The following is a 12,095-nucleotide window of genomic DNA, read 5'->3' as shown; positions in this document are numbered from 1 at the left end:
TGCCTCGCCTGGATACACGCTCTGTGTTCTAGACTGGAGTGGTTCCTGCCCTTTTCAACCTGCTTGTCTGAACAGTGCGGGTTTTCATGCACATGGTTGTTGTAAGCATCACTTTCCCTAAGGCTCGGTAGAGCCTGTTCTTGGTAACAGACAGTTGTTGGTGCCCCTGCGCCTGCTACTAATCAGGATAGCAGAATCAGTTGTCAGAGACGGAAACCCAGCCTGGGACAGCCTGTCCCCTCCCAGACACCTGCAGGATCTCAAGAAAGTCGGTCTGGTTGGGTCAGAGGAATCCCCAGCCTCATAAACGGGAACCCCGACACCCGAATGAGAGAGGGCTTTCACGTGCACCAGATCAAAGGGCAATGCAGCCAGCTTTGTGGTACGGAGTCAGACACAGGCTAGAAGCAACCTATTGAAGGAACTCTCACCCCCTTCCTCCTGAGCTCCCCATTTTAGGCGCCTCAGACTTCAGCCTGCCCCATCTCCACCTTGCCTTTTTTATAACCCTTACTCCCTTACCAGGCACACAAGAATCCCAAATGGACTGCTTTTAACTTTACACGTTATTAGTTCTCACCCTGACCCTTGCGCTCATCCGGCCTATGCTCTGAGTCCTACTCTGAACCTAACCCACACTAGTCCTGTAGGCAAGAGAATGATGGAAAGACAGGTTCCCAGCCCGCAAGAAGCATGGAGTCTTAATCTGAGAAGCAGCAGGTCAAATGTTTGGTCATTAAAACCTAAAAAAAATGTCATCCTTCCGTTTTTTTTTTTTTTTTAAGATGTATTTATTTTATGTGTTGGGTGTTTGCCTGCATGTACGTATGTGTACCACGTGTGTGCCTGGTACCCATGGAGTCCAGAAGAGGGCGTCAATCCCCTGGAACAGGAGTTACAGATGCTTGGGAACCAAACCTGGACCTCTAGAGCGGGTCTCTTAACCACTGAGCCATCTCTCCAGCCACCCACTCCTGTTTGTCTTGTAAAGAGTGCAGTTTTGTTGAGACTCACTAATCCAGTGACAAGCTTGCTCACCAGGAGCTGAGGAACGGGGGCAAGAGTCAGAAGAGAGGCAGGGCATGGACTTTGGAAAGATAAAATCAAGTGGAAGGAGTGGACACCGAAGAGGTAAGAGTCTGAATCTCGTCTGCTGTGAGGGATCACTCAGCCAGGGCACCACAGAGAGTGGACAGGCAGACAGGTGCTCCCTCAGAGGCTAGGGTTATCACTGTCATCAGTGTCTGTCTGTCTCAGTGGACACCCCCCCCCCTCCGGTTATCACTGTCATCAGTGTCTGTCTGTCTCAGTGGACACCCCCTCCAGGGTTATTACCGTCATCAGTGTCTGTCTGTCTCAGTATGGACACCCCCCCAGGGTTATCACCGTCATCAGTGTCTGTCTGTCTCAGTATGGACACCCCCCCAGGGTTATCACCGTCATCAGTGTCTGTCTGTCTCTCTCAGTATGGACACTCCCCCCCCCCCCCCAGGGTTATCACCATCATCAGTGTCTGTCTCAGTATGGACAACCCCCCCTCCTCGGGGTATCACCGTCATCAGTGTCTGTCTCGGTATGGTCAACCCCCCCCCCCACCTCGGGTTATCACCGTCATCAGTGTCTGTCTCGGTATGGACACCCCAGCTCTGAGTTTTTTTTGCCTGTCATTCACATCTGTCCATCTGTTCGTACTCTCAAGCATCCTTTGGGCATCATTCCCAATCTTGCTCCCATCCTCCAATGCTAGGCTGAGGTGTGATGTAACTCCTCTAAAATGCCTTCTCTCTAGGACTCCTTCCTACGTTCCCGCCTCTTTTGCTGTCCAGAACTACTGAGGACATGGGTGAAGGCGGAGGAGCGGAACAACTTATCTGCTTGAGCATGTGATACAGCAATGTTCAGTGTTTTCCTGAGGTGCTGCCAATGTGCTCTTGTGCGATTGTGCCAAGAGAAAGGGGAGTGATGACCCTCAGTGAACGCTCTTTGAAGGTCACGCTGTCTGTCAGTGTGGCAAATGAAAGGAACCAGAGGGGCACACGGCAGAGGAACCAGCCCTCCCACAGAAACAACTATGAACTGGGGACATGACCTTCACTGTTTCCAAAAGTGCCTGTCAACATCCCCACCCCCTGCTGCTGCACGAGTCAATTTCTGCTCAGTTGCTCTGACTGCAGGAGGGGCTACTGGGTTAAGTTCACGGCTGGGGCAGGAGCCAGAACCTACAGCCTTTGACTCTTGGTTCAGTGCTCTTCCCACTTTATCACTCTGGCCCACACTTCCAGGTTAGCCACACAAATATTCAGTGATGGGTGCCAGCAGAGATATCTAAGAGCATTTGTGCTCCCGTGTCTCAATCCAAGGAACACCTCTGTTTCTGTTCCTTTTCTTTCCACTATGCATTAAAAATAAATAAATAATAAATGTCTGCTGATCTCACAGATGAGGAGGGAGAGGAGAAGGAAAAGGGGAGGCAGAGACAGAAGAAAAGAAGAATGGAGGAACAGCTGCCCGGGGAGGGCTCTCTCGCCCCCTCCATTTCCTGCGAGCTCTCAGGCCTTAAGTGGCTGAGTCACACTCCCTGCCTGGGCTGACAAAGGAACCCTAAAACCGCAGCCCAGATTACAGGCTGCTCTTACTTCATCTGCCCGGGACCTCGGAGGCCTGCTCTGGAGTCACTAAGACTGCCTCTGCCCAAAGTGACTGCACACGGCCTTGTTTATCACAGCTTTCCAGTGTACAAGCAAAACACGCCTAGGAGCTGAAAACACACTTCACTGCTGGGAACAAGTCAGAGTTGTCACTTCCTGGGAAGAAACAAACAAAAAGGTAGTGTAGGGACTGGGGGTGGGGGTGGGGGGTGGGGGGTGGCTCAGTGGTTAAGAGTACTTATTGCTCTTCCAAAGGACCCGAGTTTGGTTCCCAGAACCTACATTGGGTGGTTCACAATGCCTGTAACTCCAGCGCCAGGAGGATCTGACATCTCCGTTCTCTTTGGACACCTGCATACAACATGCCCATACCCACACACAGACACACACATAATTAAAGTAACACAAATAAATCTTTTTTTAAAAAGTGATTTACAATTTTCACTTCCACAAGGCAGACAGAACTCTCAGCTGAGCTGGCACGTGCCTTACAGTGTCTACCTGCTTGGCAGCTAAAGCTCTGGGTAAAGAGAAACGGTGAAAGCCGTCAGCCCTGCCCCTCTCAATCATCCTCAAGAGGCCCCGTGGTTCTGATTCCCACTTCTCAGAAGAGAGCTCCCATGCCAGTACAAACATCTGCTGTCCTTGGGAGCCCTGCTTGCCTCTGTTAACTAACGAGCTGGCAGGCTGGATCTATACTGTGCCCTGTCACTTTGCCCAGAGTCCCAGAGCACGTCAAGGACTGCCCGATGGAACACACACAGGAGGCACTGTGTTTGCCCAGCCAGCAACCTCGCCCAGGGCTCATGGCACCCGGGCAGGATCAAGCTAGTCAGTGATTCCGGTCCAAACGACATCATTCTGATCCAAGATCAACTGTCCTGACAACCATCCTAATGGTCATCTGCTTAGAAGGCCACTTAACAATGTGGTCTTACCTTTAGGGCGGAAGAACAGGACGAAAGGCAAAGCAGTCCGGCTATTTCAGTCTCGCCCGCCCCAGAAGCTGACTGGACTAACTCAGCAGAGGAGGGGGATGGCTGAAGCAGGAGAACTTTCTTCTCAGCCCTGCCTCTGGTTCCCCATATCTTCGTGTGTGTGCATGTGTGTGTGTGTGTGTGTGTGTGTGTGTGTGCGTGCGTGCGTGTACACATGCATGCTGATATGCAAACAGAGGTCAGAGGACAGTCAACTTTTGAGACTCAGTTCTCTCCTTCCACTCTATGAGGTCCCACAGGTCAAATGTCAGGCTTGGTGGCATGTGTCTTTACCCACTGAGCCACCTTGCTGGTCTGGTTCTTTACAAGCTAGCAGCTCTGGGGAGACCTGGGATCCTATCTACATTACAGGCAGTGGTCAGGGGCCTACAGCCGAATCCTGTTAATGATGGCATCTTTTTTGCCTAAAAGTGTATTTACTAGTTACTGATACTTAAACGTTAGGAGACTGATTTTTTTCTCCCCGTCTCCCCACCCAAAGCCAAAGCATGTAACAAGACAGCAAGAGGAGGCAAGCCTTTCAAACACAGCTGAGTCCTGACCTGGTTTCCATGAAGTGCAAGATGTCCTCAGGTCTCAGGCACTTCTCCTGCTGGTAATATGCATGTGGCAGGAACTGAAAGCGGAGCTCATACACCCGGGATTTGTTCTGTTTTTCCCCCATACAGAAGGACTCTTGGACATCAACTTTCTGCAATACCTAGAACCAGATGAACGGAGTCTGAGCCATTCAGGCCCCAGGTGACTGTACTGCATGTGGATCACAAGACACCAAAAGTCTGAGGCAAAGAAACCCCGGTGAGCTCTGCCTGTATAAATCCCTGGGGTATGTCAGGAGTGCACGGCCGAGAAAGCACTTCCAGAGTGCGGCCCGTGCCTCCTGCTAAGGCTAGGTTAACCCAGGGAGCACTCTTACTGCACTCTTCAGGCAGATGCTATGGAACTGACAATGACCTTAAAAGTTTCTTCCTGCTTAGCACCTGGCAGAGACACTCCGTCTCCCAGGTGGAAGTCTGGGGCTCAGCTGCCAGCAGGCTGCTCTGCTGGGGTAGGGGATGCAGGATTAGGCCTCCACCCGTGTGTAATCCAGTAGGCGACAGTTACCTCCCCCAGGCACACCCTGGTGAGCTGCTTCTTCAGGCTCTTCACTCTCCTCAGTGCTTTCTTGGTGTTGAACACAGGCACGCTCATCATGGGTGTCTTGATGTTGGCACTGGCCACCATGAGAATCTCCCTCAATCTGTCAAACGGTGACACAGCTCACCAAACATAACCAGATGTTCTTGTTTGCCTGAAACCTCTTCTAAAGATGGCACAGTGTGTCTGTAGTATGAGAAGCCTTGGGATGTCTACTGCAGGGGAGTATGTTTTCAGAGTCCCAGCTCTGGCCCTGCCGGAACCCTCCCTGCAGTACTGGCCCCTCATGTGCAGAGTTACAGCTAAGGCTCGCTTCCCTCACCGTTCTCAGCACTCAGCAGCTAGAGCTTACCAATCGGATGAGAAACGGAGGAAAGACTAAGCTAGAACCAGCCCTCAGCACTCTTACTGAGCCCTGTCACCCTCGACCCCATAGTCTACGGGCTCAGCCTCCTGCAGTCCTGGGAGAGAACCCTCATGCTGGGAAGTTGGGGAAGCTCTCCAGTCAATCTGTCAAAAATGGAAGGACCCGAATGCAGGAGCATGGGCCCACACTTTCTGTTTTCAGCAATCATCACACAGCAGTGTACAGACATGCACCTAAAGGACCAAGGCCACAGGAATGGCACTCCTGGAGTTGGGCGACAGGGGGCACTGTGCTGGAGTGTTAACAATGGTCTTGTGTGTATGGTCTCCTAAGCAGCTCTGCTCACCCAATGAAGGAAGTGGCAGAGGGATATACAGATCCTCAATATCTAGCCACAGAAACCACTCAGGCTCCAAATACGCTCCAGAATTTCAACCGAGGAGCCACACTTAGAGAAAATCTAATCTCTCACTCACCAGCTCCCCTCCCTGCCCCTCTCATAAACTAACTCCTTTCCCAGGAACCTTACAGCAGATCTTACAGCTGCACAGTGTGCACCTTTCCACCCCCATACCTCGGAATGCCCAGGGTGACATTCATCTCGCCTCTGCCTGCAAAGTGGAAGGTGTTCAGTGTCATCTGTGTGGAGGGCTCCCCGATGCTCTGGGCAGCCAGCAGGCCCACAGCCTCGCCTGGGTCACACAGTGAGCGCTGCCACTTCAGCTGCAGTAAGGTTCTCAGCCTGGAGACGAGGGGACAGCAGCCATCAAGAACAAGTATCCAACTGCCCACCACACCACCAGAAAGCAGAAACACAAATCCCTAGCTGACTCTTTGTTTGAACTGTTCAGGTTTGCCACAAGGACATCATGTGTCCTTGCCAGACCAGTGACACAGGCCTCTGAGTAGTGCTTATTTCGGGGACCATTCACATCCCCTTCCCCACTAGCAAGAGAAGTATAGAGAGGGCTTACACTTCCTGCTGTACCAACTGGTAATAGGTTCAGGTTTACCAAGCAGTCAGAGGTGGGGTGTGCTCCCATATGTGGAGATCACATCCTGTGTATCTGCACTGCATAATTCTACAATGTACGAACCGTCCTTCCCAGATGGCTGGTCGTTAGCAACAACCACTGTCATACACAGAAGGGGCTCAACACACTGGGATGTATATGAACACCTATGTGTGGAGGGCAGTGCACATGTGGAGGAAGCCACAGAGCTCCATGTCCATACACGTTCTTCTAGGTGCTTTTGAAGGCAAACAACCTTCTGGAATGCAGGTGGAGGCTGCCTTCCTCTTCTCGAGTGGGTCAGGAGGCCCACACACCATGACACTGAGCAACATCCTCACCTGTCAAGAGAAAGCTCTGATTTCTTGTAACTCTTCTCTGCCTGAGCTGCCCATTCCTGACTGTAGTCATCAATCTTTTTTTCAAATGTTTCAGACACAGACGCAAAGTAGATGTCTGGGCGCCACACAGATAGGCTGGGGTCGGGACAAGGAGCGGCCCTCTTCTGGTATTTCCGCCGACTCTGCTCATCTAATTCATACCACATCTGTAACATCTGAACGGACGACAAGATGCATCTTAGCTCGATGGGAAGGCTTCACCAACTCCAGGCATAGCCAGTGGCGCAAGAAGACTCAAAGGATTATGAGTAGAGAGAAGTACAAGGCAGAAACCTGGCTGTGGTGAGGTAATAACCACCTCAACACTTAAAACAGGGGAAGAGACTGTCCCATGGCATGCTGTGGACCAGTATGCTTTCGGCACTTCATCCTGGCCTGGCAGAAGCACAGTAGGGGCATGACATCATTATTTCCTGCCCAACTAGGATTCCTCTGGAGTCAAATGGGCAGTGTTCATGATTATGGCATGCTAAGAGCAAAGAACTTTCCCAGGCAACCAGGAGTGAGGTGACCACCAAATGCCAGTCAGCACCTCTCTCCCCAACCCAAGCTGGCCTCTCTCTAACAGATCTCTACCCAGAGCTCTGCTCACAGTTGCTCCCCCTCCCCCCCCGACTTTCCACTCCTAGACTGGTCTCCCTGACCCTTCACGCCTGGTATGGCGAAGAATCCCAATCAGCAGCCTGAGAAATTCCCTGAAGCCCCACTACTCATGCCCTCTAATGAGTCTCCTAGTTACAGTCTCACATGGCCGCCACTGGGCATTTTGACTAATACCACTCTTTATTACGGAGGAACCTCTTACCCTTCCTGAGCTGAGGCCTGAACACAACAGGCACCGTGGACACAGCCCTCCCATGTTACCTGCTGGGTTTCTGGGCTGCGGCCATTCTCGTTCTTGCCCTTTAGGTTCAAGGCTTTCACAGCTGCCTGAATCTTCTGGGAAAAACTCAGGAAGGCGCCTTTTCTCAGCAGGGCATTAGAATGCTTGCTATGCCATTTTTTAATGGCTTTGAAGTGGCGGAGCACTTTCTGGGGATCTGCTCTGGATAAAACTTCATGAAGATGCTTGGATTTCATTATCACCTGAACAAACAAACCACACAGCAAGAGGACAACATCAAAGGTGGGTCGCACTGCATGACTTCAAGGGACCAAAGTGCACAAGAGTCCTCAGGACACCTCTTGGAGGGATCAAGCACCCATTAGTGAGTAAAGTCCTTACTATCAGGACAGAGAGCAGCTCATTCAGAGCACCCTGGGGAGAGGAAAAGATGGCCCCGGTACTGAGACAGGTGCAAGAGAGGCCAGCGCCCAGCCCAGACTGAGATCTTGATCCTGCCATCAGAACTAAGTCCTGGTCCGGTGGTGGCGGCACATGTCTTTAATCCTAGCACTCAGGAGGCAGAGGCAGGTGGATCTCTGTGAGTTCAAGGGTAGCCTGGTCTACAGGTCGAGTTCTAGGACAGCCAGAGCTACACAGAGAAACCCTGTCTCGAAAAACCAAAAAAAAAAAACAAAAACAAAAACAAAAACAAAAACAAACAAAAAAAAAAACAAAACCCCAAAACCAAAAACAACCCTCCCCCGCAAAACCCACTAAGTCCTGGACAGCTCATGATGGTTTCTTTCAGCTCCCCAATCTGAAAAAACAGGGTAACTGTTCAGTCCACAGTGACGGCCATTACCCATTACTTGGCATTAAGGAATATACAAGTTACAGACATATGTAAAGCAGGCTTGCGTCCAAACCCTTGCCCCATCTCTCACCAGCTGCATACCCTAGCTTCAGCATTTAGTTGCCTCAGCTGTCAACTGGACAGAGCGCTGCTGTAGTCCCAGACTGCACCAAGAACCAAGAAAGCACTTGCTGTGTGTTTCACTTTAAGGCCCGGCACCCTCGACCCAACAGATACACATGTGCTGCCATGACCTCATGTGGCCATGGTCTAAGCAGGAGCTTTGGCGGTATCAAATGCTTCAGGACACTGGTGGGGGCTTTACAAACTTCCAGCTTTTCTCAATGGTCACATGGATGGAGTGGCAGGACTCTAACCATCACCCACAGGCACAAGAGTCTGACCTTACCTCATAATTGCTGGCCAGGAAGGGGAACTGCTTGGGCTGCAGAAACTGTGTCTTGGGGATGTCCAGGCCGTCCTCCCCATACAGGAACTGTACCACGCTGCCATCACTATCACGAACTGTCAGATCATACTGGATGACCAGCCCCTCCAGGTGCTTGATGATACACCTGTAAGGAAACACCCTGCTCAGTGTCCACAGGGCAAACACCTCCCAGGGGGTCTGAGAGGGACAGGTGACAGTAGAGGGGAGGTAAGGGTCTGCTGTTCCAGATAAACACCACTCTAGGATGGACCACTTCCGGTGCCCCATGCCCTGGGATCTGACATCTCTCAGCCAGAGGCTACATTTCCTGCCAGTTTTCCAGGAAGAGACCACCACAGCGGTCTGGCTACCACTCCAAGAGCCAGGCTCCCACCAAGCTCAGGGTTAGAGCTGCTCCTCAACCTTCCACTCCCCTGTACCTCAGAGCTCTAAGGGAAGAGACGGTCAGTGCAGAGCTTACCAAGGATAACAAGGGCATCGTCACCAACTAAATGCTGCCACCATGTCCTTACTTGACAGCCTTTGTCTTCAGTCCTCTAGCGGCAGCTGGCTCCTTCACCCTCTTCCTGTCTGTCCTGGTCACAACCCAGTGTCTACCACTTTCCTAAGACCCTGTTTTCTCTCCTCCAACCCAAGCTGGAAGGGGAGAGCTCAGTTTTGATGACGATTGACTCAGAGCCTGGCAAGCTGGTGCCAAACACCACCTTTCCTCTTACTACACATGTGGTGATGTCAGGCCTTGGTCCTCCGCTATGCTGGCCTTACAGGGCCCAGCAGCTGCCCCTCATGGTCACGCCTCCCCGAGCTTCAGGCCTTGTCTCCAGCAGCCCACTGACACGCCTGCTTGGGACCTCCTGCTGTCATATCAGAGGCAGCCATATTCCCCTCTGCCATAACACTCGTTCTGCTCTCCATCAGCTCAGATCTGAGCTGCTTCTCAGGTCTAAAAACTTGAGCGTGCAGTCCTGTGCCTTTCCCACTTCCCCTACCTGAGGCCTGCACTGTGCCTCCTCACTCCTGAGCCGTCACGAGTTCCCATGGGTAGGTGAATCCTGTGAATTACGCACCTTTGCCCCAATGACTGCTGCTTTTCTGTTCAGCCAGAAACTCCAACACCCTCCTGCTGTTCACTCTAATTCCTATGGGTTTCCATGCTTAGATTCTACCGTGCCCAGAGTTCACTGATCATGCGCTTCCCAATTTTTCTTATACAACACATGTACTCTTGAACAATTTAGGGGGAATGGAGTTCTACCTCTGCTCATACAAAGGAACTGGTTAGGTGATCCAAGTACCTGGGAAGTAAGGGGACTGACCTTACTTCCCTGACCCAGCTTGGGAACTGCCAGCTCTATAGATGGGCTTCTTACCAACAGGCCACTCAGGAGTGTCTCTACCTCAATGCTACTCTAGTGACATTGAGTCAGGGAGGAAGAGACTAGAACAGGGTATGCGGGCTTGGCAAGTCTGAGTTCAGAAACAGAAGAAATGTCAAAGAGTAGAGGGAAGACACGAAGAAACTGTGCTGCCTGTCACCCTGCCCAGCAGTGCTTGGCAGAGCAGCTGGAGAAGGTTGGGGGTGTCCACCCCATTTCCCATCATGATTCTTTTCTTTCAGCTCAGGAAGAAGCATGACAAAAAGCCCTAGAGGCCTGCACAGTGTGTGTGTGTGTGTGTGTGTGTGTGTGTGTGTGTGTGTGCGTGCATGTGTCTGTGTGTGTGGTGGGGGGGGCAGCGGTGATTGTGGCTACAATGACAACATGGGATACAGGAATGCAGGGACCTGCTGCCTGTATGACTGCTCCCTGGAGTTGGGCCTTGTCTGGGCTTAAGCTCTGATCCTCCATCTCCATAAGGAGGCTAGGTACATGACTGCTCCCTTTTCTACCACAGGAAAGAAAAGGTCTTGGCTGGTCACCTCCCAGGGGACACCTGTAACTAGAGTGCTCTGTAATTATCCCAGGTTGCTGAGACTCTCAACCAAGGACAAGCTTACCACTGCCAACCAGACGTGCCCAACCTTTTGACCCTGCTCATCATGTTGTCATCTACAAAGTTCACCCTGAGAACTGTGGAACGGAGCTTTATCTCATATTAGGCATTATCTCATTATTATGCATAATCTCATAATGTTTGATGTAAGGTTGCAATTTTGTGTTGGGTTGGGTTCATAGATATTCTGAGGCACATGAATGCAGCACACAGGTTGGGCACACACAGAAGACCTGCAGAACACAGGGCCTACTGTGTAAACCTCTGAGGGCATGCTCTACCGGTAATGTAGAAATACTCAGGCCACACATGGAGACATTTAAAAGAGATTATATCATTCAAAGAACCCTCAGGGACACATGACAGGTGCAAGGTCCTGGGACACCAGCCCACCCACCAGAGGCTGCAGGTGCTTTTACCTTTGGAGATAGCCAGATCGGCTGGTTTTGACCGCGGTGTCCACCAGGCCTTCTCGTCCCGCCATGCAGTGGAAGAAGAACTCCTAGGGGAATGTGGTAGCCAGGTCTCAAAGGTGGCAGTCAGCACCATGCATTCCCTAGAGGGCCACTCAGGTGCCACCCTATGCACCCTTTCCTAGCCATGCAGACTGCTCCCTTCCTAGATCCTAGAACCCTGGCTTTCACAACCCCAATGGCTCCTAAAGACTTCTGTGGTCCCTTGGGATCTCTCTCTTCCCTGCCTGAGGTAGAGGGACATGTGGGTCAAAAGCAACAGGAGCTGAAAGCCCTACATGTACCATGGCATCCTCAAGACACTTGACGTCACATCTCCAGTGAGAAGCAATGCCAGAGTTCAACCCCATCCTATACATCCTATGCTTGGACTCTGCATTAAGGTGTTTCCCAAACTTCTGTGTGTTTGGTTTTGAGATAAGGACTCATTTGTAGTCCTAACTGACCTTGAATTTGTGATCTTCATGCCTCAGGCTCCTGACTAATTGAGATTACAGTTGTGAGCTATAATTGGGATTACAGTTGTGAGCTATCATGCCCAGCTCAATGATTTCCTGATATACTAAAGGGTGGGAGTGAGAATTTGAAACATTCTTGTTTACACAGCTTTCCCAAAATTTTGACTTCCACCACAGGAAGAATACATTTACAACATCCATCAGCAAATATGCAACACACACACACACACACACACACAGACAGAGAGAGAGAGAGAGAGAAAGATAACTCAAGATAAAACTTAATGGTTCTATCTCATCCCTTATTACATGGGACAAACTATTTCTTTACAACTCCACTCTGTTCTATTACATAAAGGAATGCTGATGAACACTATCTACAATGATTTCTTATTTTTTTTTTTGAGACAGGAGGGTCTATTATGTAACTCTGGATGTCCTGGAACTCACTATGTAGACCCAGGTGGCCTCGAACTCT

The 12,095-nt window shown here is 50.9% G+C and overlaps 1 protein-coding gene across 1 annotated transcript in view; it reads right to left on the bottom strand.

The window, feature by feature from the left end:
• Polr1a (RNA polymerase I subunit A) overlaps positions 1–12,095 on the bottom strand; it is a 65,056-nt gene that overhangs the window by 7,083 nt on the left and 45,878 nt on the right. The window contains exons 21-27 of the mRNA XM_059257967.1: positions 11,106–11,188; positions 8,653–8,818; positions 7,429–7,650; positions 6,505–6,719; positions 5,725–5,892; positions 4,751–4,886; positions 4,189–4,346 (exon numbers count right to left, since the gene is read on the bottom strand). Coding sequence (XP_059113950.1) covers positions 4,189–4,346; positions 4,751–4,886; positions 5,725–5,892; positions 6,505–6,719; positions 7,429–7,650; positions 8,653–8,818; positions 11,106–11,188 — 1,148 coding nt within the window. The remainder of the gene's footprint in view (positions 1–4,188; positions 4,347–4,750; positions 4,887–5,724; positions 5,893–6,504; positions 6,720–7,428; positions 7,651–8,652; positions 8,819–11,105; positions 11,189–12,095) is intronic.

This window comes from Peromyscus eremicus, chromosome 3, assembly GCF_949786415.1.
Source record: "Peromyscus eremicus chromosome 3, PerEre_H2_v1, whole genome shotgun sequence".
Classification (NCBI taxonomy): domain Eukaryota; kingdom Metazoa; phylum Chordata; class Mammalia; order Rodentia; family Cricetidae; genus Peromyscus; species Peromyscus eremicus.
The sequence above is the reverse complement of the archived record's forward strand: the minus strand, read 5'-3'. Positions and strand labels throughout refer to the sequence as shown.